This window comes from Chaetura pelagica, unplaced genomic scaffold, assembly GCF_000747805.2.
Source record: "Chaetura pelagica isolate M959 unplaced genomic scaffold, ChaPel_1.0 scaffold135, whole genome shotgun sequence".
NCBI lineage: Eukaryota > Metazoa > Chordata > Aves > Apodiformes > Apodidae > Chaetura > Chaetura pelagica.
The window spans coordinates 4,988,235-5,012,976 of record NW_009953649.1 but is presented as its reverse complement, the minus strand read 5'-3'; the positions used below and the strand labels follow the sequence as shown (position 1 = coordinate 5,012,976).

The 24,742-nt window shown below is 38.7% G+C and overlaps 1 protein-coding gene across 1 annotated transcript; it reads left to right on the top strand.

Annotated features, from left to right (window-relative positions):
- Positions 1-625: 625 nt before the first annotated feature.
- Positions 626-23,426, top strand: PLG (plasminogen). The gene is made up of 19 exons (XM_009999991.1): positions 626-718; positions 3,865-4,000; positions 5,005-5,111; positions 9,411-9,525; positions 10,454-10,593; positions 11,048-11,168; positions 11,293-11,411; positions 12,366-12,528; positions 12,909-13,039; positions 13,808-13,973; positions 14,693-14,859; positions 15,743-15,891; positions 16,889-16,982; positions 18,494-18,614; positions 19,348-19,422; positions 19,777-19,917; positions 20,755-20,861; positions 21,750-21,895; positions 23,148-23,426. The coding sequence occupies exons 1-19, from the start codon at positions 670-672 to the stop codon at positions 23,307-23,309; spliced, it is 2,409 nt and encodes an 802-aa protein (XP_009998293.1). The 5' UTR covers positions 626-669; the 3' UTR covers positions 23,310-23,426.
- The last annotated feature ends 1,316 nt before the right edge of the window (positions 23,427-24,742 follow it).

The window sequence follows — 24,742 nt, the reverse complement described above, 5'->3', positions numbered from 1 at the left end:
TTTAGTCTGGACAGGAGAAGACTGAGAGGGGATCTAATTAATGTGTATAAATATATGAGAGCTGGGTGTCAAGAATGAAGGGACAACCTCTTTTCACTTGTGACCTGTGATAGGACAAGGGGCAACGGATTCAAGCTAGGGTAGGAAGTTCTGCCTCAGCATAAGGAAGAACTTCTTTAAAGGTTACAGAGCACTGGAACTGGCTGCCCAGAGAGGCTGTGGAGTCTTCCTCTCTGAAGACTTTTAAAACTTATCTGGACACATTTCTGAGTGACCTGCCCTAGATTCAGTCCTGCATTGGCAGGCAGATTGTACATGATGATCTCCAGAGGTCCCTTCCAACCCCTAGCATTCTGTGATTCTGTGATTCATTCATCTCATTCTCTAGTATAAAACAACCTAACCATTTCAGAACAAAATATGCCCAGCAAAACAAGAGTGTCTTCACATTTCCCAGCATCCCGAACAAATGATTGAGTCTGATTTGGTAATCCACCCCATTCAAGGTTGCTTGAATGGCCACACCACAGCAAAGGGGGTCACAGCATGGGAGAATCATTAACTGAACTTACCTGCCTTGTTTGTTTGATGCTGCCTCACTCCAGTGCGAGTCAATAAAACTTTGTGCACCAGCACACACAACCTCCAGCACCCGCCAGCTGGGCCACAATGGAGATTAGCAAAGCTGCCTTTCTCTTTCTTTTCTTGCTCAGCTCAGGTAAGACTCCTTTGCCTTCTGCTTGCCTGGGTGATATGGAAGCCAAATGCTTTCAAGCTCCATTTGGTGAAGGCAGGTCCCCAGATCTCGCTTACCTGGAGTTGGGGCTCACTGACCAGAGAGAGCTGCTGTTGAACAAAGCAAGAGCTATGATAGCTCCAGTGTTGTGTTCTTTAGAGACATCAGAAAAGCAATGGCCTCGGTGTCTGTTTAGGGAGCTAAGGGCTCCCTGAGAATGTACCTCAAGGCCAGAAATGGGCGCACTCTTGGAAAGCAGCCTAGCGAAGGCTTGTTATGGGCAGGGCTTTTTATCAGCAGCTTTTTATACTAGTATTGTTTCTTTTCTCTGTTATTGCCAAGTACTGTGATTCTTGCTTTGATTTAAAATTTGTAGTCATTGTGAAAAACAAAACCACAAAGAAAAGAAAAGAAAAAATGTTCTATGCACTACAGAGTTTCAGTCCTTTTCATAATCACAATCTTAACAGGAAATTACTCTTTCCATGTGATAGGGAGGCCAAAATCTGCTCAGTATTAGTTTCTGCAGTATTTTTGGTGCTGCAAGACTATTTTTGTGGAATATAGTGTAAAATAATTCGTAACATACAAGAACTGTGTAAGGCTCTTTACAGGGTTTAGTAGAGGGTTATTTTTACAGAAAATTTTAATATATATTCTCTGTCCTGAAAACCTTAAACTTCAATGAACTGTGGGATTCAGATGGCTTATCTTCTTTCAGGCCTTTTCTATGACTACACAGCCTGTTGTGGTTGCAATTAAAAACATGATTCTGAGTATGCCAACACATATAAAAAAACACCCCATAACACACAAGCATTTTACACATGTAATTCTAATATATACAAAAGGTAACAGAAAAATGTATGGGTAGATTTTCACTAGAAATGTTAGAGAAGTGCTCAGCATAGAAGAAAAATCTAGATATTATTTAATTTGAATAATGATCATCTTAATTTAAATTCTATTTTCTAAGCTTTGTTTTTGCAGAGGAAAGACATCATTAAAATAAAATAATCTTCTCAAATAGGTAAGAATTTCATACAGGGGAGGAAAATAAAAGATTGGGGCTTTTGCCTGCAACACTCTTATTTGCAAATCCTTTATCAGATGGTGGTAAATACTTGCATTTCTGAATAAGGCAGTAATACATCTTTCTAACACTGAAAAATTCCATAGATGTAATAAAAGTGGTAGTAATAAAAATTGTTGCATTTTTATTCAGCCTGTGTATATTTATTTTCTTTTATTTTCGTCACTAAAGTATTATGCCTTGTCATGTAATTATAGTAGAAAAGGGGGGAAAATATTTTTATTACTCAAATAAATGTTGACCCTGTCAACATTTTTTAAATCAAATGCTGCAATTGTAATTACAATATTACAAGGTGTCAAAACAGAACAGAATTAAGGTTGCATGGAAGCTGTATCAGAATAGGAACTCTTTACTTGAATTTCTTGTCCTTGTGGAGAGCATTGCAGAACCCCTATGATATTGTTTTAACCTAGTTTAATGTTTTCTCTCAAAACTTATTTCTTCTTAATGTCATTTTTCTTTTGAAACAAGTAATGGAATCAGTGATTCCTGAGCCTGCCACATGGAATCTTATTGTATCCTCTTGTTTTTTTTTTTTTTTCTTTTTTGTTTTCTTTATTAGCAGCTATCCTTTTCATTCATGCATACTGTTAAACTGTCCACCCTTTGGGCCAAACTCTTCCCTACTTACATGCAGAAAAAGCCCTCCAGTAACTCCTCTGGATTTGCAATGGCACGAGAGGAAGCATAAATTGGTGTTTGGGCCTGTTTTCTCAGCTCCGTCTTCTGGGTGCAAAATGATCTTACAGAAAATACTCAGCTGCAGGCTGAGCTAGCATGAAGGAGGAGTAGTTGCCTTCCTGAAAGACATTTCACTGACCATCCCTGTAGAGCCTCCCAGTCGCAGGCTGGGGGTCTGGGTGGGACCAGGCTGCTTTTTGTCTCTCCCAATGGCATTAGCCTATGGCTGAGAAAAAAAAGGGTCAGAAAGAGATAAAGGAAGAAGAAGTTCCTCTCTTCAGCATGACTGTCATCCCTGAGTGGGAAGCCAGGGTCTGGTTCATACCCTGGATGCCTTTTATTCAGCAATTGCATGAAGCGAGGCACAAAATCAGAGCACAGAGCAGGACTGAGATGTGTTGCAAAGACAGCAGGCCAGCCATCTGTTTGGGGTTGAAACCACATAGAATGGATAACTCCCAGAGTCAAATATTTGCCAGTAGGATCATATGCTTGTCTGATAAAGGAACTGTAGAGAGCACAAGACTCATGCAACTCTGTGATCCTGCAGCTGGAAGTCATGAAAGTCACAGGTTTGTGAGCTATAGCTAAACAGTCAAAGGTTTCACAGCTGTAGCAGCAAAAGAAAATATTAAATGGCAAAGTCCTTTACAAGAACGATTGTACTTGAACATGTTTTTATTTTACCATTAAGCATAGCTTTACTTCTTAGCATCCTATGTATTTCACTTGCAGCAGTAGCTCAGAAGTTGCTAGGTGAATTTATTTACCTGTTTAATATCTTGTGTTAATCCACTGCAATGGAGGGCAACATCTGCTTCCTTGATTACTAAGTAAGTTCAATAGAGAGCTTTTGCAAAAGTTATAAAAGAGCATTTGAAAAGAGGCAGCTATGAGGTGACTGATAAAACTGAGATTGCTCCATGTGGGTAGGTATCAGCAATGAACAGTCATTGTTTCACATCCTTCCTGAGCCCCATTTCTCCCAAAGGATGAGCAATCACTATTGTCTTTAGTGGTAAAGTGAAACACCTCATTTCTTCTTGCATCTTGGGTCATCTTTTCTGCTCCCATCACTTTATACCCTAGGTTTGTGTTACTTATTATGACTTCCAGAATGATACAAAGCACTGTTCAAGCCACTTCCCTGTCCTGCCTTACATGAAGTTTTCAGTGATGCTGCCCTTAACCATACCAGGAAGGCAAAATTTACCCCTATTTTTGTCACCATTAATCCAATTATTCCAGCAATTAAGTGATGATGTTACTCAACTAGATGGCAAAGAATTTTACATGAGACTTGGAAATAAATCATGTGAGCATTGTTATCTCTTTATCTTTCTCCTTTTAGTGCAAGGAGACGTACTAGACAACTATGTGAGAACAGAGGGAGCTTGGCTGCTCAACCCAAGGAAGCAAATTTATAAGGCAAATAGTGAAGAAGAATGTGCAGAGCAATGTGAAACTGAAAACAAATTTGTTTGCAGGTAATTTCCACTGGTTTTCGTATATATCTTTCATTGCAGATGATTGAACAATCTGCCTTATTTATCAGTGGTATGAATTTTTGAGGGATTTGTCAGGAGTATGTGTGTCTGAGATTTGAAGGAAAAACAAAAAATGTATAGATGCAGAATGTCAGGGACATACAGATGAAGAGAGCAGAAATGGAGAAATCAAGAAAATTATGTTGAGTTTTTATTGGAAAACATGGTATCTTGATGCACAGATTAGAGCACTGAAAACTGACTTGACATGGTTTTATTAAGGCTCTTGCACTCCTTTTGCAATAAAGTGTCATACATTATTGCTTGGAAATGTAGGACAGCTGAGTGAGACACCCACTGAGTGCCTCGTTGTTGTTGCTTTTTTTGGTTAAGAAAAGCTAGCCTTAGAACTTACTTAACCTGTCAGGAGTTTTCTTAGATGCTGTTGTAAAGGTTACACCATCCAGTCCAGTTCTGCAGACTTGCAGGCTAGGTACTTGCTGAAAAGATAAATGGTTGTGTTTTCCAAAGTGCTTCTATTGCTTCACATACAATGACTCTGAACAGTTATCACAAGGTAATTTCAGGTTCTGGCTTGTTGTGTTTTACCTGCTCCTTGGCAACTGCTGAATACTGTAGAATGTCTTGCTTCTTGACAGACCACTAACCGACTTTTTAAAAAGTAAGTTTAAGGTCCCTAGTGCATATCTCCTCTCCAGTATGTTCTGTGGAGTCTATGGCAAATTATAAACCTTCTTTTTTATCCCTTGTCACAATTTGTTCATGTAGCTCCCTTTCAACCTAGGTGTGATACAAAGATTTAAAAGTCAAAGTCACCACTGAAAATGGGAGCTACAATACTCAGTGATTTGTGAAACAGCACTCAAATATCCCTGAAGCGCAGTGCTTGCTAAAATTACAACTGAAGAGTTAAAAAGTTGTTTAGGAAAATAATGCACATGTTCAGCTGTTTCTTACATTGCTCTCTCCTCTTAATTTAACAGGGCCTTCTTATTCACCAGTAAAGACCAGCAGTGTATAACACTGGCTGAGAACACCAAAACAGCAGTGTTATTCAGAAGAACAAATGCGGTTCTTTATGAAAAAAGAAGTATGTCTATGTCTTTTTAGTATTATTTCACTAAGATACGCTTTTCCAGTGGGACTCACATAAACCTCTTGCTAAGCCTTTATGGGGTCAGACAAAGTAGGTGGGTCAGCCCTTACCTAACACTTGGTTTTTGCCACATTGCTGGTGTAGCAGTGCTACCAGTCTCTTTTCCCAGATGGTTGCTCCTGTATCTTTCCTGCTCCCCAAATCCTAAGGCCCACAAGGTGGGTAAGAGCACTGTTGCTCGGGCAATGCAGAAGGTGCTGAGAGTAAGGGAGGTGCTGAAGGGTCCCTTCTCCTTTTAACCCAGCCAATAACCTCTAGATTCATCTTCTCTGCCTCTGCTGAGGGTTCTAGGAAGAGCTACGTGTTCTGACAGTGATTTCTGAGACAGATCCTTGCCCACTGGAAGACTGGTAGCACTACCAAATAATTTAATTTGTATCACTAAAGAAAATTCAATTTACGTGAGTGGGACTCAATTCAATTTCGTCTTAGTTGCACATGTTGTTAGAAATATTAAATATTTCAGATAAAAATTACCTATTTCTATAGTATTGGTATGTAATTATATTATGTCTGTGCTCTTCATTTAATGAATTTGGTTAAACTTTTATCCTAATCTATATATTTATGGTATAATTAATTGATGTGGTGAATTTTTATATTCTTCTTTTGTGCATGTTTTATTTCTATTCTGTCACAGATGAGGATTATGTGACTTAAGTATATTGGATCACTTAATCTTTCTGAAAATAGGAAATCTGTCTTTAAGAAATTGCAACTATCCAATTTTTTTATAATTTATTTAAAAAATGTGTCATCTGATGTCAGTTGCAGAAGAAGGTTGGGTTTTAAGACTAGTTTTGAATTATATAATCAAACACTGAAGTCTTGCTATATAGAAGGAAGAAGGAATGTGTTTTATATTTAATGTAATGTAGTTCTCTGACTTTACTAATACACAAGAAAGAAAAGATCTCTTTTCTGATCATTCAGACATATAAGATGATGTGATAAACTTTGATTAGAATTACTACTGTTCTGTGTTAAATGACTTCCTGAACATTGCCTTTCAGATTTGTAACTTAATGCCTTTGAGTACATTCAGAAATTGGAAAATATAGTATCTACCAAGAAGTTGATCTCCTCCAACAAAGAAAGGTGCATAAAAAATAAACCAGGTTCTCAGCTGCTGCAAATCAGGCAATGGTTTCAGTAAGTCAGTTTCTAACCAAAAGTCAAGAATCCAAATAACCAAACTGTAGATACCAATAATGCCCAGAAAACTGCATCCCTGTTGGCCTGCAAAGGCTTCTGAGTTAAGATAATGTTATGTTTATAGCACCTCTGAGAAGATTTTGTGTATTAGTTCAATAGCTTTAGCTGGCTTGCAGCTGAGCATCTAAATGAGATTTGTTGAGACACTGGATTTAAGGAAAATAATTTTTCACAGGGAGAGTGGGTAAATTCTGGACCACATTGCCCAGAGAGGCTGTAGAGCCTTTGCCCTTTCAGATATTGCCTGGGCAAAGCTTCAGCAGCCTCAGACAGCTCAGAATCTGGCCATGTTTTTATGGAGGTTTGGACCAAAGACCACTGAGGGTCCTTTTCAGGCTGATATTTTCTGAAGGCTACAGCCATTTGCCTGCCTTGCTTGCTTGCTTCTTTTTATATATATATATATATAAAACTGCTAGGTAATTGAATGTATTGAACATAAGATTTTTTATATATCTATCCAGAAGCTGCTGGGAATTTTCTGATTCATGATTAAGTAATGCCAAGAAATCTTCTGCATTTTCCATTGTAAAAGAAAAACAGAATGGATCAATTGCTAAGTAGCAAATTTTAAAGACTGAACAAATAACTTCCATGTAAATAATCTCTACTGGTTTTGCTTCAGTACTGTGCTCAAGAGCTAGACTGTGTTTCTGGTTTATTTTTGAGACATCCCTTGAATTTGCTGAAGTTAGAAACTGGATGGGAATACTGCAATATACAGTAAGGATTTGTTATGGCATCCTTTCAAGCCTTTTGAGGTTATAGCCATGGATTTTAGTTTGCTGAAAAACAGAACCCATTCAGTAAGGTGTGAAAATCTGTAGTTTTATGTAATGGAAAAGTCAAAAAATTGCACATCTACTTAGAGAAAACAAAAGATGGACCTAGGTATCATGAACATGAAAAACAAGGCCTATTCATTTGCAGACAGTCTCAAATAATTATGTGTCCATTCTAATGTTGACAATAATTTAATCTATTTTTACAGAACAGAAGGGAAAATGTAGCATTTACCCAGGCAGGTGACACCACTCTCTCCAACAGCTGCTGCTGTCCTGATAGTTCCTCTCACATGCCCGGATGCTTTGCAATACTATTACTGAAACGAATTTTTTTTTCAGATTAAGTAATTACTTGATGAGACCTAACTGCTTTTTAACACTGTGTTCAAAGAAAAGGATGACAATTCACAGTATAAAATTCACAGTTTTAAAAAATGTTTTTTCTATCTTATGTGCTATAAAAGAGAAAGTTAACCTTCCCTGGCATACGGAAAAGGTAATAAGAATTAAAGCTAACATTTGGGAATTGTTATCCATATATCTGTTTGTAAATGGTTAACTCAAGAGACATGGGCTTAGTTTAGGGATCTAAGTTGGTTATTTGTCATCAGACAGAAAAAAACCAACAGCCTAAAGGTTATATAAACGGTCAAAAGTTTATGCAAACAGAAAGAGTCAGCACTTGACTGATTCAGTTTTTGAGGTTTTTAATGTGAATTTATTGCAAAATTGTTTGAGGTATCCAAATGGCTTCCAGCTAAGTTTTTAGTGTAAACTTGCCAATATATATGCCTTGAAATAAAGACATGTCTAAAGGAAGATCTATAAATTCAGATCTAACCTACCTATCAGCCACCAGAAGAGCTGGACTTTATTTCAGATTCAAATACTAATTCTTTTCACTTTTGACAAGACAGATGTGTGTCAAACAGCACTATTTCCCCAGATTTATGTTAATCTTCTGCTTGTATGTCAACTTTGATATAACTTTGATGCTGTGAAAAGCTGAAGCAAAACTGGGTGTCCACAAATGTCTGATTTGAACACTACTTAAAAACACCAAGACAAGCTAGGTCACAACCTAAGAGACAGCTTGCTTCATTGCAGCTAGAAAGGAGGCACTGTCTGATGAAATATGCCCTGTGCATAAGGAAATGTTAAATGAGTTTCCTGGTTAGTTTTCCAAGGCAGAGGATAAGTTGCCTGGCAGTGACTGTCCCAAAACTGCTGCTAGAGAAGCTCTGAGGGAATGTGTCTAGATCAGGCCCATTGCTAAGCCTGCTGTTCTCTGGCAGTCGCCCATTCTTTGCTGGGAAAGGTTCAGTCCTTCCAGGAAAATTTTAAAGGCTGCAATGGGGTCATGGTTGCTCTTTACTCCTGGGGGAAAAAAAAAAAAAAAGTGACATAATTGAGCGTTCATTTCTTATTTAATTTAATGATATCTAAAACTATTAAATGCTTTAAAAGCTACTGATACACAACCCACATTTATTCAGCATTAAAATTCCCCTTGACTTACATGAAGACAGGATTTCATTACTAATTCTTTCACTCCTCCTTTTTCTTTTTTCCATGAAAGTACTATGGAGTTCCAAAATCTAGGAGTACAAAAATAGATTGATATGCACCTTCAACAAACTATCCATTTTATATTGTACAGAAGAGAGTGATTGTTTTAGGATATCGTAAATTAATTAACTCTCATTCATAACATAGTGAACTTTAACGAAGCAATGTAATCCATATTTGTATGAACTTAAAAAAAAATTGCCTATTTTACCTGGTAAAGAGTGTATGCATCTGGGATTCTGTCCTGCTGTCATCTTCAACTGAATTCAGGTGGTTCTCTTTAAAGGTTTGATTTCAATTACTACGAGTAACTGTAATAACATCATAGGAGACAATGAAAAGAGTTTGAGTGCATATTTAAATGCTAAAGGCATGTTTTATTATTTAAATCTACTATAGTATGTTCTCAAAAGAACTGCATTTTGTTACACATTTCTCTGGAATACTGGTTTGGAGGTTTCTGGCTTTCACACAGATTTTTCAATACTAATTAATTCAATTTAAACATCAGATAACTGGTAGGCTTTTACAGAGTGAGCTGTCAATTTAATGGCATAAGAAAGTAAAAATGTGACCAAATCTATTTAAATGTATGAGCATGAAAATGGATTTTGTATAAAACAAATTGATGTGTTACTGGTTAATTGAGAGCATATGATTTCAGTTTACCTTCTAGAATGCAAGAAGGGCAAAGGGGTGGATTACAGAGGAACAGAAGCTAAAACTGAGAATGGTGTGCCATGCCAGAAGTGGTCTGATAATGCACCTCATAAACCAAAGTAAGACCTTCTCATATATATTTAGGTGTTTTTTCTGAAATGTTGCTAAGCCATTTATATGTGCTAAGTAGCCTTATAAGCAATTTATTCAGTGTTCAATGTCTTTGTACAAAATATTTTCCTACACTTAGAATAGAATAGAATCATAGAATAATTTTGGTTGGAAAAGAGATTTAAAGTCATCAAATCCCAATATTATCCTAGCACTCTGACTGTTAACCTAGCACACTGAAATTTATCCTGAATAGGATAATTCTCTAATCTGACTTGAAACTCAGAGTCCTGCAAAGATGGGTATTGTCAGTTGTATTTAAGTTTTGTCACCCTTACCTTAACAAGAGGCTTGACAGGGAAGGACCTGGTTCTGTTGAAGTAAGAATTTTCCATTAATTTCACCAGGGCAAGAAATGCTTTTGGCTAAAGGAATAACACGTGGCAGATGAGATAGAACTACATCATTTTATCAGTGAATCCATAGAAAACTAGCAGGTCAAGGTTTTTTTTATTCAATCAAAAAATATCAAACTGAGTTTATTTAGTAACCTTCTATTGAGATGGCACAGCGTTCAGGTTATGGAGAACCCTCCCATTTCAGCAAATACCTCCCCAGGGAACATGTCCCAGAGGAGACTTTTCTCTAAACACCAAAAAGTACCTTGGCTGAGAAAAAAAGTTACTGGAAACTATAAACATCTGGAGTAAATGCAAGTATTAAAGATGTGCCTGGCCTTAGAGGAACCGTATTTCCCCAAGACAGTACCTATGGCAGTTATAATTCTTCAGCAATCGCACACAGAAGCAATTAGGAGACTTCTATTTAACAGCTACTAAAAAATGCTCCTCAAATAAAGATTTCACATTTGGAGTATTCAGCTGAGCAATTGGGATGTCTTCCTTTTTCTCTAATCACATTTGAATTCTGTTGCAGTTACACACCTGAAAAATATCCCAATGCAGGACTGGAGGAAAACTACTGCAGAAATCCTGACAATGATGAAAAGGGACCCTGGTGTTACACAACAGATCCTGCCAAAAGATTTGATTACTGTAACATCCCTGAGTGTGAAGGTCAGGATAAAAGCAAAAATTTCATTCCTTGTTTGGAAGATATGTTCAAGAATATGAAGTTATTCAGATAATTTCAGTTGTAATCAAGTATTTGTTCCAAACTTGAGTTTAGTTCAACCTGAAACTTTTCAAAGACATTTTAAACATCAACAAGGAAGACCCACAAAACACCTTTACAAACCCTTTTTTCCCCTATACAAAAAAAAAAATATTGTATGGGTGCATTTACATAATTATAGCTTAGTAGATTGGATTCAGCTCTTTTAAAAAATACAGCCTATAATGTTGGAAGTTTTTTTAACGGAATGCTATAAATTCAATTAATTAGTTGAAGATGAAATGAAGACCATCCTTCAGCCTTTTGAGTTTCATGTGACATGTGTATGAGTGTTTATGGCCCAGTTCCTCAGGGACTTTCTGTCTTTCTTGTCCTCATTTTGCCTTGCTCCTATAGTAGAGTGCATGCACTGCAGTGGAGAAAACTACCACGGAGTAGTTGCAACTACGGTGTCTGGGCTTGAGTGCCAGCGCTGGGACTCCCAGCAGCCTCACTCTCATGGATACCTCCCAGAAAAGTGAGTCAAACTCTACAATGGGTTATTTATTCTCAAGGGTGGCCTAAAGACCACCCTGCAATGGACAGAGTAATTGTTACAGACAGTAGTAATATTTATTTTTTTTTACTATTTTTCTGTTCAGCTTACCAGAGAAGGATCTGAAGATGAATTATTGCCGTAATCCTGATGGTGAACCTCGGCCCTGGTGTTTCACTACCAGCCCAACTAAACGCTGGGAATATTGTGACATTCCTCGTTGCAGTGAGTCTGACTTCTAGACTTCTAGACAAGGACATCTAGACACAAAGACATCTAGACAGCTTCTACTCAGGGTGATGGAAGCAGCTAGAACAAATAGAAGAGGCCCCAAGTTTAAATAAAGAATGAAAGACTGCAGACTTTAATCTCCAAGAAAAGAAAACAAACAAACAAAAAACAACAACAACAACAACAAAAAAACAACAGAAAAAAAAACACTTTGAAATTAACCTCTGATAGCCCTTTTGAGACTAGACATTTCTGTCTTGGGCATTTCTAATGATATTACCTGGAGCACATCTCTCTTCCGTGATGTGTTTTTCCATGACCAAATATTTCTGAAGTTTCTTCTGATGTTCCACTTTTGATTCCAAACAGAGTCACTCTTCCTGAAAACCTTTTGGCTTTTGTTTCGTACTTCCAAATCAATTCTCCACTTTTTCAATTTCCTTTTCCACTAAAGGCCTGTCCTTGTCATGATACTTTTCCTTGGGGCTTTTCACCAGTCTTCATCCCTGCTGTCTCTAACTCTCTAACTCTCTAGTACCAGTCAGAGTACATCTCCTTTATGTCTACATCTAAACCTGTAGCTATCACTGATGGGCCTGCCACTTTCACCTCAGTTTTCTCACAGTATTACCACTTGTTCACTCTCCAGCTTTGTTCTGATGGGGCTTGGTTGTGTTGTATCCTGACTGCTGTAAAGGGGCAAATGCCCTTCTGGTAGTCTGTGAAGATGTTAAAATGGAAACAAAAAAGAAGTTAAGATTATTATATTTTTTTTAGATCTTTTCTCTGCCTTTTGGAATTTCCAAACATTTTGGTCTTTAAACCTTGCCTGCAAAGAAAGCTAAAATTCCACTTAATTATAAAGCTCAAAGTATTTGTTGTTGGTTGTTTTTTGTTTTTTTATGTCTAGAAGACACTGCTAAAATTCAGTTCCTTTTTCTGCAATAGCTACACCTCCACCAGCTCCTGCTCCAGGGCGACAGTGTCTATCAGGAAGAGGAGAAGACTATCGAGGCACAATATCTGTTACTGAATCAGGAAATACCTGTCAGCACTGGAGCTCTCAGTCTCCTCACAGACATGCTCGCACTCCTGAAAACTATCCCTGCAAGTAAGTGAAACCACTCCATTATTCAGTATTGGTGACCAATGCCAAGGCACAGATTTAACCCATTTTTCTTCAAAAATGTTACAAAGTTATTATTTCACTCTGTGTTTCTGCTTTGCTGCTCTTGGCCTCAAAGAACTACATGAAATACAATCTCTAATTTCAGCCATCAATCTAGAAGGTGTCTGGTGCAGCACATCCAAAACACCAGTGTGTTGCAAGTACTCAGCTAGTAAAAGGCATCAGTAAATGACAGCAGAGTTTCCCACCAGTAAATACAGCAACAAGCTAAGCAACAAGATGTTTCTTTGTTGTTCTCTGTTGCTCATAACCTATACTAGGTTTCTGTGACAGGCTTTTCTTAGCCAAGTTTTCTGTTTCAGGAACCTAGAGGAAAACTACTGTAGAAATCCTGATGGTGAGAAGATGCCCTGGTGTTACACCACCAACAGAACTGCCCGGTGGGAATATTGCACCATCCCCTCTTGTGATGGGGCAGAGCCAGAGACCCCTGGTAAGAACAACAGGAGACATCTGGAGTTGAAGAGTCATTGCAGTTTATTATTGCAAAACCTTGGGTGACTGCTCACCTGGATTGCTGCTGTCACTCTCAGTGTTTCTATGTATCAGTTGAGTTCCTGAGCTTGGTGTGGAGCCCAGGCAGATATGTTCAGTCTGGTAGATAAGTTCAGAAGTTTTCAAGTCATCTACCGACCTGGGTCAGGAAAACACTGCAGTTAACGGAGGTCTTTTCCTTTGGCCAAGTGCTGGTTCACTCCACCTCTAAATTTTATTAATGTTTCATGGAAAAGTTAATTAGCTTTACATACCAGCTTCTGAAAAACTCAGTCCAAAGCAAAACCTAAGATAATTTAAAAGCACTGAACAAAGAGTTCATAAAAAGCAATCAAAAGAAAATTTTCTTTGCACAAGGCAAGCTTGTTCAACACAAACATTTGTGGCAAAGCCGCAGACATTCCCCTACTCTGAAGGACTTTTGATCCATATGTGAACTATTTGGATCATTAGCTGAAATAAATCCCCACGCATGCCAGTAAAATTGATGCACAAGTGCTTTTAACCTAGCATATCATAATTTTTTTACAAATATTTTTGGAAATCTTCCTTTTGGTCTACAGTCTGAGAAGGACTCTGTTACAGAGAGTGTGCTGTGGTGGTCAGTGAGATGCTCTGCCTTGCTGTTTTCTATTGGCTTTCTGTGTTCGTGGGTAAATATCAAAGTATTAAGATGCAAGGGACTGGTTTCTGTTATTCACTACAGCTGTTGATGTGCCTGAGCAGGCTCAAATTGCTGAGGAGTGCTATCAAGGCAATGGTGTGACTTACCGCGGCACAGCCTCTTTCACTCTCTCGGGAAAGAAATGTCAAGCCTGGAGCTCGATGTCACCGCACAGACACAATAAAACGGCAGAACAGTTCCCCAATGCGTATGTCAATTTCCCAGTTCCCTGTTTCATTGGACAATGACCATTCAGGAATTCGTTTTGATTTGCATCATCTTTACAACACAATGATTTTAAGGCTAGAAAGGGAGTGTACTTGATACAAATAATGTCCTTTTAAAATTTTTTTAATGTGGAAACATTTTCTACTAACCTCATCTTGAAACGAACTGCAGTTGTCACTATTATGTTTTAGACTAATTAACTGTGTCCTTCTACAGTGTTTCTAAAGGAATCAGGATTTATCATAAATTTTCCCTTATACTGAGATAAACTGGTTTTACACAATAGTTTATTAATGAGTTTAAGACTTTGCTGCCTAGTGAGGAAGAGATGGGTTATTTTCTTACTTCTAATATTTATCTTTTTTTTATTTATTCCAAAATGAAAAAAAAAAACAAACTCTATCTTCTTAAAAGCTAAAGCGTATTTGAAAAAGTAAAAGGAATTATCTTTAATATATGTATGTGTATTTGCTTATCTGGATTTTTAAATTGTATTCTACCATGAACACTGATCAGTTAATAAGTATTTGACGTATTGAAGTACTCTCCATATGTTTCTTGATTTTTTTTTTTTATGCTGAAAAAAGGATTTATGTTGCACACTATACATGACAAATCATACGTGCTAACTAAAATGTTCTTTCAAGCTCTCCTCAGAGCAGTGCTATGTGTGGGAATATAATCTGTTTACATTTCTAGGGACTTGAGGCAGAATTATTGCAGAAACCCAGATGCTGACAGTCGCCCCTGGTGCTACACCACCGACCCCAGTGTGAGATGGGAGTATTGCAACCTGAAGAGGTGTGGTGACCATGGATCAGTGACTTTACCAAAACCTCCTCAGACAACACTGGAACCAAATTCTGGTGAGAATACTTTCTACTTCCTCCAGAAATGCTCATAACAAGCAAGCTGTTTTTATGAAAACATCATTAAGAATTTAATGATGAAATACAGATAACGACTGAATTTACTATAATACTGGATCCAATCTCCTAATTTTATGAGTTTCCATGTAGAATGTTTCTGCATTTGATTTTTAGATTAATACCACATCTTTTATCTACTACATCTGGTAATACTGGAAACACAAACAGCTGGCTAGTAGTCTCCATGCTACTGTGGGAGAGCTAGTGGCAATGACAGCAAATATAGAGGTGATGGCATTTTGCTGGCAAATGTTCCAAAGAAACATTTTCTCATGCCATGCATTCAGTTTTCCAGGGCTCCCTTTCCCACCCACCAGAGGACAGCTGGCTTTTTTCAATTCAGATGAAACTTTCTTGTGCAGTAAAGGGTTAGAACACTGCAGCTTCCATTTATTTTCTTCTTTTTGCTATGACAAGTTCTTCTGGCTAGAAGGTGAATAAGTTTAACTGAACAGGTATCTCAGCTTTTTACGTACTGTAAAATGTAGCAATGGACACATATCAGTGTCCATAAGGACAAGACTTTATGAGGGCATGGTCTTTGTGGTCCTGGTTTCTGGAGTCACAGGAGGTCAAGTGAATTTTCTTTAATTTATTACTTTCATGATCATGAAGAAACATTTAAAATGCACAGAAATTAAATATGATTGTTAGCCATCACGGATATTGTGTTGTCCTTCTTTCCTTGTATATATATAATACAGGATGTGTAAGCCCTAGTAGAATTTCCTCAAATATATTACTGCTTCATCACCATCAGTATGAAAGTGGCCCAATAGCACAGAACTAACAATAATTTCCTTTTCCTCTTTGTTCACAGATTGCATGTATGGTAATGGTAAAGACTATCGTGGCACAGTAGCAAAAACTGCAAGGGGCAGGACTTGTCAAGAGTGGAGTTCTCAGAAACCTCACAGCCATGACTATTTCACTCCTGTGACTCATCCAGGTGCAGGCCTGGAAAAAAATGTAAGCAGTTGTTCATTTAATACTTGCTATAAGTGAGCTTCCCCCTTCTTCTTCATGGTCACTCAGCAAGCATTTCCTGCCAGTCTTTGTAAATTAATTTACTTTGCTCAGTTCAGTTCAAGAACATATTCTGTTCAAGATCATGCTAATTCTTGTTACTACGTGCAATCTGTACTTCTGTGGGACACGCAGATACCCAGAAGCTCTGTTGAATGCTTCTGCAGCACAGCCAAGAGTCTTCAGATAGGCATTGGCTTCTCCTCATTGCTGAGGACTAACTGGAGTTGGTCTGCGGGCAGCGTCTCTGCCTCCTCTGCCAGAAAGAGCCCTTGGGGTCATAGGTTTCTGTCATAACAGGTGATGATAGGTGAGATGCTGAGGGATGTCAGGTTCAGTGCAAGTTCCTTGATATGTATAGCTGATGGACTGCAGCCTACATCCTCTACTATTTCTCTCTCCATCCCTCCGACTTCTGCTGCAGCCCATCACACAAAGAAGTACCTGAATCTGATCCATCCTGTCTTTCTCCACCCCTAAGCTTCATCTTCCTAGTCCTAACACATGTACTCATCAATAGTTCTCTAGACATCCCAGATGTGACATTTACCTGGTTTGTGACAAAATCTGTATGTGATATAAAGAACTTGTTTGATGTTGCCAGCTTGAACTATTTTTTCTCCAGATACATTACTTTAGAGCTTGCTTTAGCCAATCCTCTGATGGCATCACATACCTGGTATTGAATTCCAGCTCCAGTTCTACTTTTCAGGAGCCCAGAGGTCCAAGCTTGCACTAGTGAATTATCTTTTTTTCTAAACTCACAGAGCAAATAGAAAAATGAAATAAATTTTGACAAAAAAAGAGCCGGAAATCACTTCTCAGTAAGGAAGTAAAACATATTTCCCAAGTTTAATTTAATTTTATTTTCAAATGTGCGTAGGTAAGGGGGTTATTTTGTCCCCTGGTTAATAGCTGGTGTCTTTATTCTTCGTTACAGTATTGCAGGAATCCTGATGGAGATGTGAACGGACCTTGGTGCTACACAACAGACCCAAGAAAAGCCTGGGAGTACTGTGACATTCCCCAGTGCCGTAATTATTCCTTTAAAGACTAGAGTCTCCCTTTCCCATTACCTTTTATGACAACTGTAGGACATTTGGTGATTAATTTGAAAGACTGATCTAAGGCTGTGCCATGGCTTTAGATTGGAAATTAAAGCTATGGGCAAGTGATGCTCAAAATCTGTGTCTGAAGTCTTAAGTATGGTGCTTACTCCTTGGAAGCCTCAGACCCAGCACAAGATGTACCTGGAGCCCAGCAAAGCTCATGAGGGTTTTGCCACGTGTTTCAAAACAGGGCTGTTCCTGCAGAAATTTCTCCTGCTCCTTCCTGGTCATCTGGAATAACTGTGTGTGTGGCCAGACTGAGCTAGGGATCCTTTATCCCAGGAAAATTTTTGCATTCCCTGCCATGTGGCTCTGGTTCTGTCCTGGATGTTACTGCAGTTGTGCCATGTCAGATGTCTGGAAAGTGCATCTGGCCCTAAATATTTAACCAAATTCCCTTGTTTTTGTAACTAGTAATCAAGCCATTCAGTGCTCTGAACAAGGTGGTGCAACAGAGTATTCAATGATAAAGTTTTACCGCATTTTGGTTTTGAGTCCATTCATGTCTAGCAACAGCAAAATCTATGCCAGGAGGAGAGGTAGCTCCCACTCAAAGTAAGGGTGAATCTCTTCCTGTTCTATCCTCTCAGCTGTGAACAGCAGAAAATGTGCTCTAATCAAAACCCCAAAATGAAGCAAACAAGAATTTTTTTCTTCTTTTCTTTTTTTTTCCCCCCTTTGAATTGTTCTGTAATGTGCAGATACTGTAACTGTAAAAATACTACTGCATTTAAAATGCTGGGCTAAGACTCTTAGAGGGAAAAATGGCATTTTCACATGGTTAAGGTATTCATTTTGAAGATCCAGTATCTTTAAAATTAGTAAACTTCTTTGTTCAGCTAAAGAATGAAAAAAAAATGTTGCTTTTGCCTTAAATTTAATTATTTAGATCCTTTTACTGATGACAAACTCTAAATTATGTGTCAATAACAGTCAGTTTCCTATGGCTAAATAAGAACAACCCTTTTTTTTTTAATAATTCAGAGACATCTGAAGTACCAAAAGATCCTGAGATAAGAGCAGACAAAATTGAATGTTGCATGCTGTACCACCAAGATTAGTTTGCAAACAGCTGCCAGTGCAGCTTTTGCATTGCTGGCATCTGTAACAATACATTTAAAGATGTTGGGAGAATTTCTTTCTTCTTTCTCTCTGTTTTCTTCCCCTGGCTGACTGTAGATCTATTCAGGTGTAATTTTTTGATCATTGGTTAAGTGTATGTGAAATAAATTTGCCAGGCATTTTAAGGGTTTCAGATGAAGGTAACCTAATAAAATATAAGTGGTGCATGGTATAGAACTGCCTGCAGAGAATCAAAAGATGAAGTGGTAAATGTAGCAGGTTCATCTTCTAGTTTCCTGAGTGTATAGTAGATGTACAGCAAATATGCTAAAGTTCCTTATAGTGATGATTTTTTTTTTTTTCTTATGCTATAGCTCTTCCCCAGTATGAGTGTGGAAAATCCAAGTTCAGGCCAAAGTTGTGTGCTCAAAGGATTGTTGCTGGGTGTATTTCACATCCACACTCCTGGCCTTGGCAAATAAGTCTGCGGACAAGGTACAGCCACTTCCCGTTACATTAGACTTCACATTCAGGGAACCTTTGCTTCTCACAGGATGCTACAAGAAGTGGTTGCACCATTTTAAACTTGATTTTAATTTAAAAATTTCTCAGGGCTATACAGTATGTGTGCTAGTCTTAAAGAAGGTCATTTAGACAACCAAGAATGCTCTGTTTTGTGATAAATACTATGAAATCAATACAACAATAATTTGAAAAAAATTCACTAAAAGGTAGAATGAATGTACATCTGTCACTATATCCTATGGAAGCAACAACGAGCAGAAGCAACAGTTTGAAGTATGGCTAGCACAGATCTTAATCAGTCCTTCCATGTAAGCATTTGGTTCTACTGGCAAAGTTATTAGCAAAACTAGGAATCAAGGCCAGCTGCAGAGCTTTCTGACTGTGATCACAGCTAGATAAAAGCCTGAATCTCTGAACATGTATCTATTACTGCACATAAGATCTTCCTGTAGTAAAAATACTGGTGAGGAACAAAGATCTAGGTATTTTCATACAAGGCTTTATAAAACTGTCCACACAACACTACTGTCATTGTACAAAATATGGTTCAAGAAAAGTAGAATGCTTGAGTCTTAACACAAATGCAGAATGTCTGTAGTTTGTAAATGCACACATGTTAGTAAGATTACCTGATGAACGAGAGTAGAATTAACCTCCCAGCCTTAAACTAATGCCCTTTTCATGCCTTGCTGCTCTATTACAGTTACGGCCTGCATTTCTGTGGGGGAACTCTGATAGACCCACAGTGGGTTCTTACTGCTGCTCACTGCTTAGAGAAGTAAGTATCTGTTACAGCCTCCAACAGCACAATTTTACACAGGTAGAATATCAGAGGAGAATCAAAATGGGCTGAATAGCCAACTTGAGCTTTCTCTCAGTTTGCAAACAGTTGAGACCAAGTGTATACAGCATTCATTAAATAGAGTTTTGACTGAACAAATGAAGACTAACAGTGATAACTTTTGCCAACTTAATTTAATGTGCCATAATAGGGGATTAAGAAATTAAGTCTAAGCCCAAACTGGTTTTATTTTGGGGGGCTTTGACAGAACAAGCTGTCCAATAGTACCATAAGTGGTCTATGTTCTGGATGCACGTTCATCAGCTCACCATGTGCAATCATCTCCAATAGGTCCTCACGGCCAGCTGCATATAAAGTATACCTTGGATTACACAGAGAAAGAGCATTAGAGGAATCAGTACAAAAACGAGATGTTGAAAGACTATTCAAGGAGCCACGCGGGGCAGACATCGCGCTGCTAAAACTGAGCAGGTACCCTTTCTCCTGAAGTGTTCCTCTGTTCTGATAGGACACGTTTGTCTGTATCTTAACTAAATAGTGGGTGCTGGTGTTGAGGAAATGTGTATATCTATACACTCTCTGTTCAATCAGTGATTTAAGACCCTCTCTTCTTCCTTTTCTGCAGAAGGTCCAGTGAAAACTAAGGTAGTTCAGTTGCAGGGCTTCAGAAATGGAAAGGGCTCATTTGGGAGGGGAGGAGGGCTAGGGACAGTGAGCCAGGCTGGCAATACACTGGGTGATGCCTGCTGAGATGTGAGGCAGAAGCAGTAGAGTAGCAGGAGGTAATGCCTAGACGAGCTATCGCTCTGTTCCTGCCTACATGGTTCTATCTTGATACGGTTAAGAGGACTGAAGGCTGCAATGTTAGCATGATGTCCCCCATACTTCTTCCATGCAGTGGGGAGAGATTTCTTCTTTCAGCAGGTCTGTCTGGTGTGCAGGCAAATAGCATGAATGTCTGATGCAATACCCAGTATGGCTCTTCTTCCACCTGTTTCCATTCATCAGAAACTCTCGCTGAGACTCTGTGCAATCAAAAGGAGTATGTCCATACAGCCACAAGCAGATGTGAACATACAGTGCTTGTGCTTTGATTTCCATGGCTGCAATACAGGCCCGAAACAGATGCATGGTCAGCACAATTAATGTGACTTCTTAATTGAGCCTAGTCTGAGCTGCACCAAAAGGCGAATTAGACTGCCCTGGGCTCTGACTGCATATAAAATCTGTCTAGAAACTAGAAGGTGGTGTTAAGGGGAAATGTGTTATTGATTGTCCCTTTATTAAACTTCTGTTTGTTTCTTTCAGCCCAGCAATCATCAATAATCATGTAATCCCAGTTTGTTTGCCAAAAGAATATGCTGTGTTAGGAGGAAGAGAGGAGTGCTATGTGACAGGCTGGGGGGATACAAGAGGTGAGGTAGTGTTAACATATCTGAAAGCTGTGTCTGGAGAATGGTATATACTTGTATACAAAGTGTATTTTCTCTTTGCCAAAAGATAAAAAAAAAAAAGATAGCTTATATCCCTGCCAACTTCATTAAAATTCATCAGGTACTGCCTTTCTCTGCTTTGTCTCCCTCTGTTTTAGATTCTCCCAAGTCACTCAGAGCCATGTAAATGTAAACCCAACACTAAAAGCGGAGACACAGCCCTAAGGAGCTGCTAACTCTTATACCTTAGTCCACCCTAATTTTCTCCTAAGTCAGCTTTTACACAGTCAGTAGGAATTTTATTTTTTTTTTGTAGATTCAGATTATTTCTTAATCACATGAAGGTGAGTTTGCTTATTCTTTTGAATGATTTTACTCCCAACCAGCCTGGTTCAGATCTCACTCAAATATACTTTCATTTTTAAAACCACACACACTGTCTTGGTTGAGAAGTGCATCAGTATTTTCTTTGTCTCCTTGTTGCTGCCCATCATGCCATTGTCAGCTGTGTTTACTTCCTGCCTCCTGTTTTCTACAGAAAAGAAAACTCAGACACAGACAAATAAAATGGCTTAGAAATTACTCTCACAAATATCAGTGGGAACTGGATCTATATGGTTGTACTGTGGGAGCAGGAAAGTCAATCAGATCAGTGTGGATTTTGGTGGGTGGTGGAGTGTGATAAGTGCCATGATACTGATAATGCTTAACAATGTTGGTATAACTTCTTATTATGCATGGAAAGTATATGCATAGAGCATAAACAGTATGTTTATTTTACTGCTTATCCATACCTCAATGTTTGTTTCGTGAAGATGTTTATTTACCTTTGTAATTTATTGTCTTCTGGTTTTGCTTCTCTTTGCAAAGGAACTGGTGGTGATGGCTACTTGAAAGAAACTGGTTTCCCCGTAATTGAGAATAAAATATGCAACCGCCCTGAATTTTTGAATAATAGAGTAAAAAAACATGAGCTCTGTGCTGGGAATATTCATGGTGGCACAGACACCTGTCAGGTAAGTGGGTCTGTGAGCATCAGAGTTGGTTGTCAGCCCATTCAAATTGAATGCTTTATGGGCTTTTAAGGCTCAGAATTAGCCATGGGCTGCTGCCACATGGGTTCAGCAATTCCTTTGGTCTCTTATTTGCTGCTAGGAAGTGGTGGCAGGTAATTTTTCAGAGAAACCTGAACTTACGCCCACATGGTAATACATGGCTTCCTGAGCCAGGTATATGGAAGCCAGCAAAAGCTCATCTAATAAGTGTGGTACAAAGGCTTTCCCTGAAAGTCTAGGTTCTGAAATTGAGTTCTTCAGTTTCTTTAAATACATGAATGGGCTTAGAAAAGCTTAACATGCTGAATCAAGATGGAAACTTTCTTCTATTGAAAGCTGGAGATGACCCTGTAAATAAATTACCTGTAAAGAAAACTGCCTGCTCCAGGCAGCAGGTCAAGGCCACTGCCAGCATTGCACAGCTGTCCTAAGCACAAGCACTGTGACGGGCTAGCAGAGCATCAAGGGGTGTGCGCTCATGTCTTCAGACCCATGGCTTGAATGCATTCACTTACTTGGTCTTGGATCATCTAGTAATAACAGGATGCTGCAGAGGCATCAGAGGACAGATGGAGGGAGGAATTGCAGGTTAAGTTACAATCATGGAATCATAGAATGTTTGAGGTTGGAAGGAACCTTAAATATCACCAGGTTCAAACCCCCTTGCTATGAGCAGGAACACCTTATAGTAGACCAGGCTGCACAAAACCTCATACAACCTGGCCTTGAACAGCTCCAGGGAGGAAGCATCCACAGCCTCCCTAGGCAACTTGTTCCAGCACCTTACTTTCTTACTGATGTCTAACTCAAATCTCCCCTCTTTCAGTTTAAAACTGTTAGCCCTCATCCTATCACTACCCTCTCTGGTGAAAAGTCCTTCCCCAGCTTTCCTGTAGGCCAGTTCAGATACTGGAAGGCCGCTATAAGCTCTCCCCAGAGCCTTCTCTTCTCCAGGCTGAACAGCCCCAACTCCCTCAGCCAGTCAAGTCATCAAGGGCAATCAGATTCCTTCTCACCAAATCCCTTTATTTTAAAATAAATGTAATACCTGGGTGGTGGAGATTACTTTACAAAAGTGTTCAACAACATGCACAGAGAACTATTCTTTGCCTAGAACTCCAGTGTTTCCTTATGACTTGTGCAGCCCTCACATGAGACGTACTTCTGTTTCTGTGCCTTCCACATGAAATCATCCTGTTCTTTCTCTGTTTAGGGGGACAGTGGAGGACCTCTAGTCTGTCTGGATCAAGATAAGTTTGTCCAACATGGAGTCACCTCTTGGGGCCTTGGCTGTGCCCAACCCATGAAACCTGGTGTTTACGTTCGAGTTTCCTACTATATTTCTTGGATTAAGAGTGTAATGGAAAATTACTGATCCTGGGTATGGACTGTCCTCTCCTGGAAAGCAGTATGCACGTTAGAAAGACAAGATTCCAAGTACAATATTAAAGCTACAATCATTCATCAGAAAGTAAAATAAATACAATAATCCTTTTAAAATTTCTATAAATTAACAATTATTGCTAAGAAACCCAACTGACAGTTTGTTACCTTCTCTATATATGATCTGTGGTTTGCTCTGTTTGCCAATAGGCTTACCCAGCTCTGAAATACATGACAAAAACTCCAACCTCAACTGTAACTGTGCATCTGCGTTTCAATCTTATAAGGACCTACAATAATTTTTTTTCTAAGGTTGACTTTCCCAAGATGTGTTTCCAGCAAGTGAAGAAAGGAGAATATTTATCATTTTCTATAAGTTGAGCCTCTTACCAATTTAATGTTACAAACTGAAGAAGAATCTCCCTGTACATCTTATATGCATGTGAAGTTATATTAGATATATCTGATAGCATTAAATACATGGGATAGGGAAAATAAAAGAAGCGAACACATTTTGTTTTTATTTTCATAGTTTTTATTGACATGGAAATCTGTGTGTCAGCAAAAGTACAAATGTTGCTTCAAAGTTATAAAACAGTGAATAAAAAATAGCCTTACCCTAAAGTTAGTCCATTGCAAAGACAGAGAAGTAACTGTCAATCATTACAGCAAGTAATGACAATGTATATAAATTATTATAAAATTTTGTTTTCTGTAGTAGCCATTTGATTCACTATATAACTTTATCTCACTGTATAACCTTATATGTACATTTTTCTTCTCTAAAAGAAAATTTTGTACACATGCCTTTGGTTATACAAGTGAAAGCTTAGACCTTTAGAAATTATTTCCAGGGAAACCTTGGCTCACACTTGCCAAAAATAAACACTTGCTAACTATCAATCACTGCTCCCATCCTGCACACCTTTCGCAGCAGCCAGGGAGCTCCCCACATGTGGCTGGGGACTCTGCCTCTGCAGGACATCCTTCCTACATCTCCAGAGTGTGTTCAGTGTACTCCAAATGACACAGGTACTCCTTGGGCTGGGATTTGTCTAGTCCACTTTCTGCAGTGCAGAGGCTCCCTCTAGACATGCCAAGCTGCACATAATTTCATTTAGAGGGTTTGTTGGTTTTTTTAATGCATGTACATAGAAATAGGATGGGTTCCATCCTAAGAGATTGTAGACTTAAAGGACAATGAGCGCCATAAAACAGAGTTTAGATGTCTGGGTGATTTTTAAGGCTTCTATGCCTGGAGTCTAATTCTGGGAGAAGCAATGATCCCAGAGCATTGCCTTCCTGAGCAGGGTCATCTCTGATAAAGCATTCCTTACCCTTCTCTCTGGTTGGAGAGATTCACTGGGCACAAATACTCTTCTGTGTATTTTCAATTAATTTGGATCATTAAGTCAGCCAGGAGAT

What these genes read in the sequence shown, in the direction of transcription:
- PLG (XM_009999991.1), top strand. Translation starts at nt 670, where the DNA reads ATGGAGATTAGCAAAGCTGCCTTTCTCTTTCTTTTCTTGCTCAGCTCA. An exon ending in GAAAACAAATTTGTTTGCAG is followed by an intron (nt 4,001 to 5,004) that starts GTAATTTCCACT and finishes TTAATTTAACAG; the next exon opens with GGCCTTCTTATTCACCAGTA. An exon ending in GTGGCACAGACACCTGTCAG is followed by an intron (nt 21,896 to 23,147) that starts GTAAGTGGGTCT and finishes TTCTCTGTTTAG; the next exon opens with GGGGACAGTGGAGGACCTCT.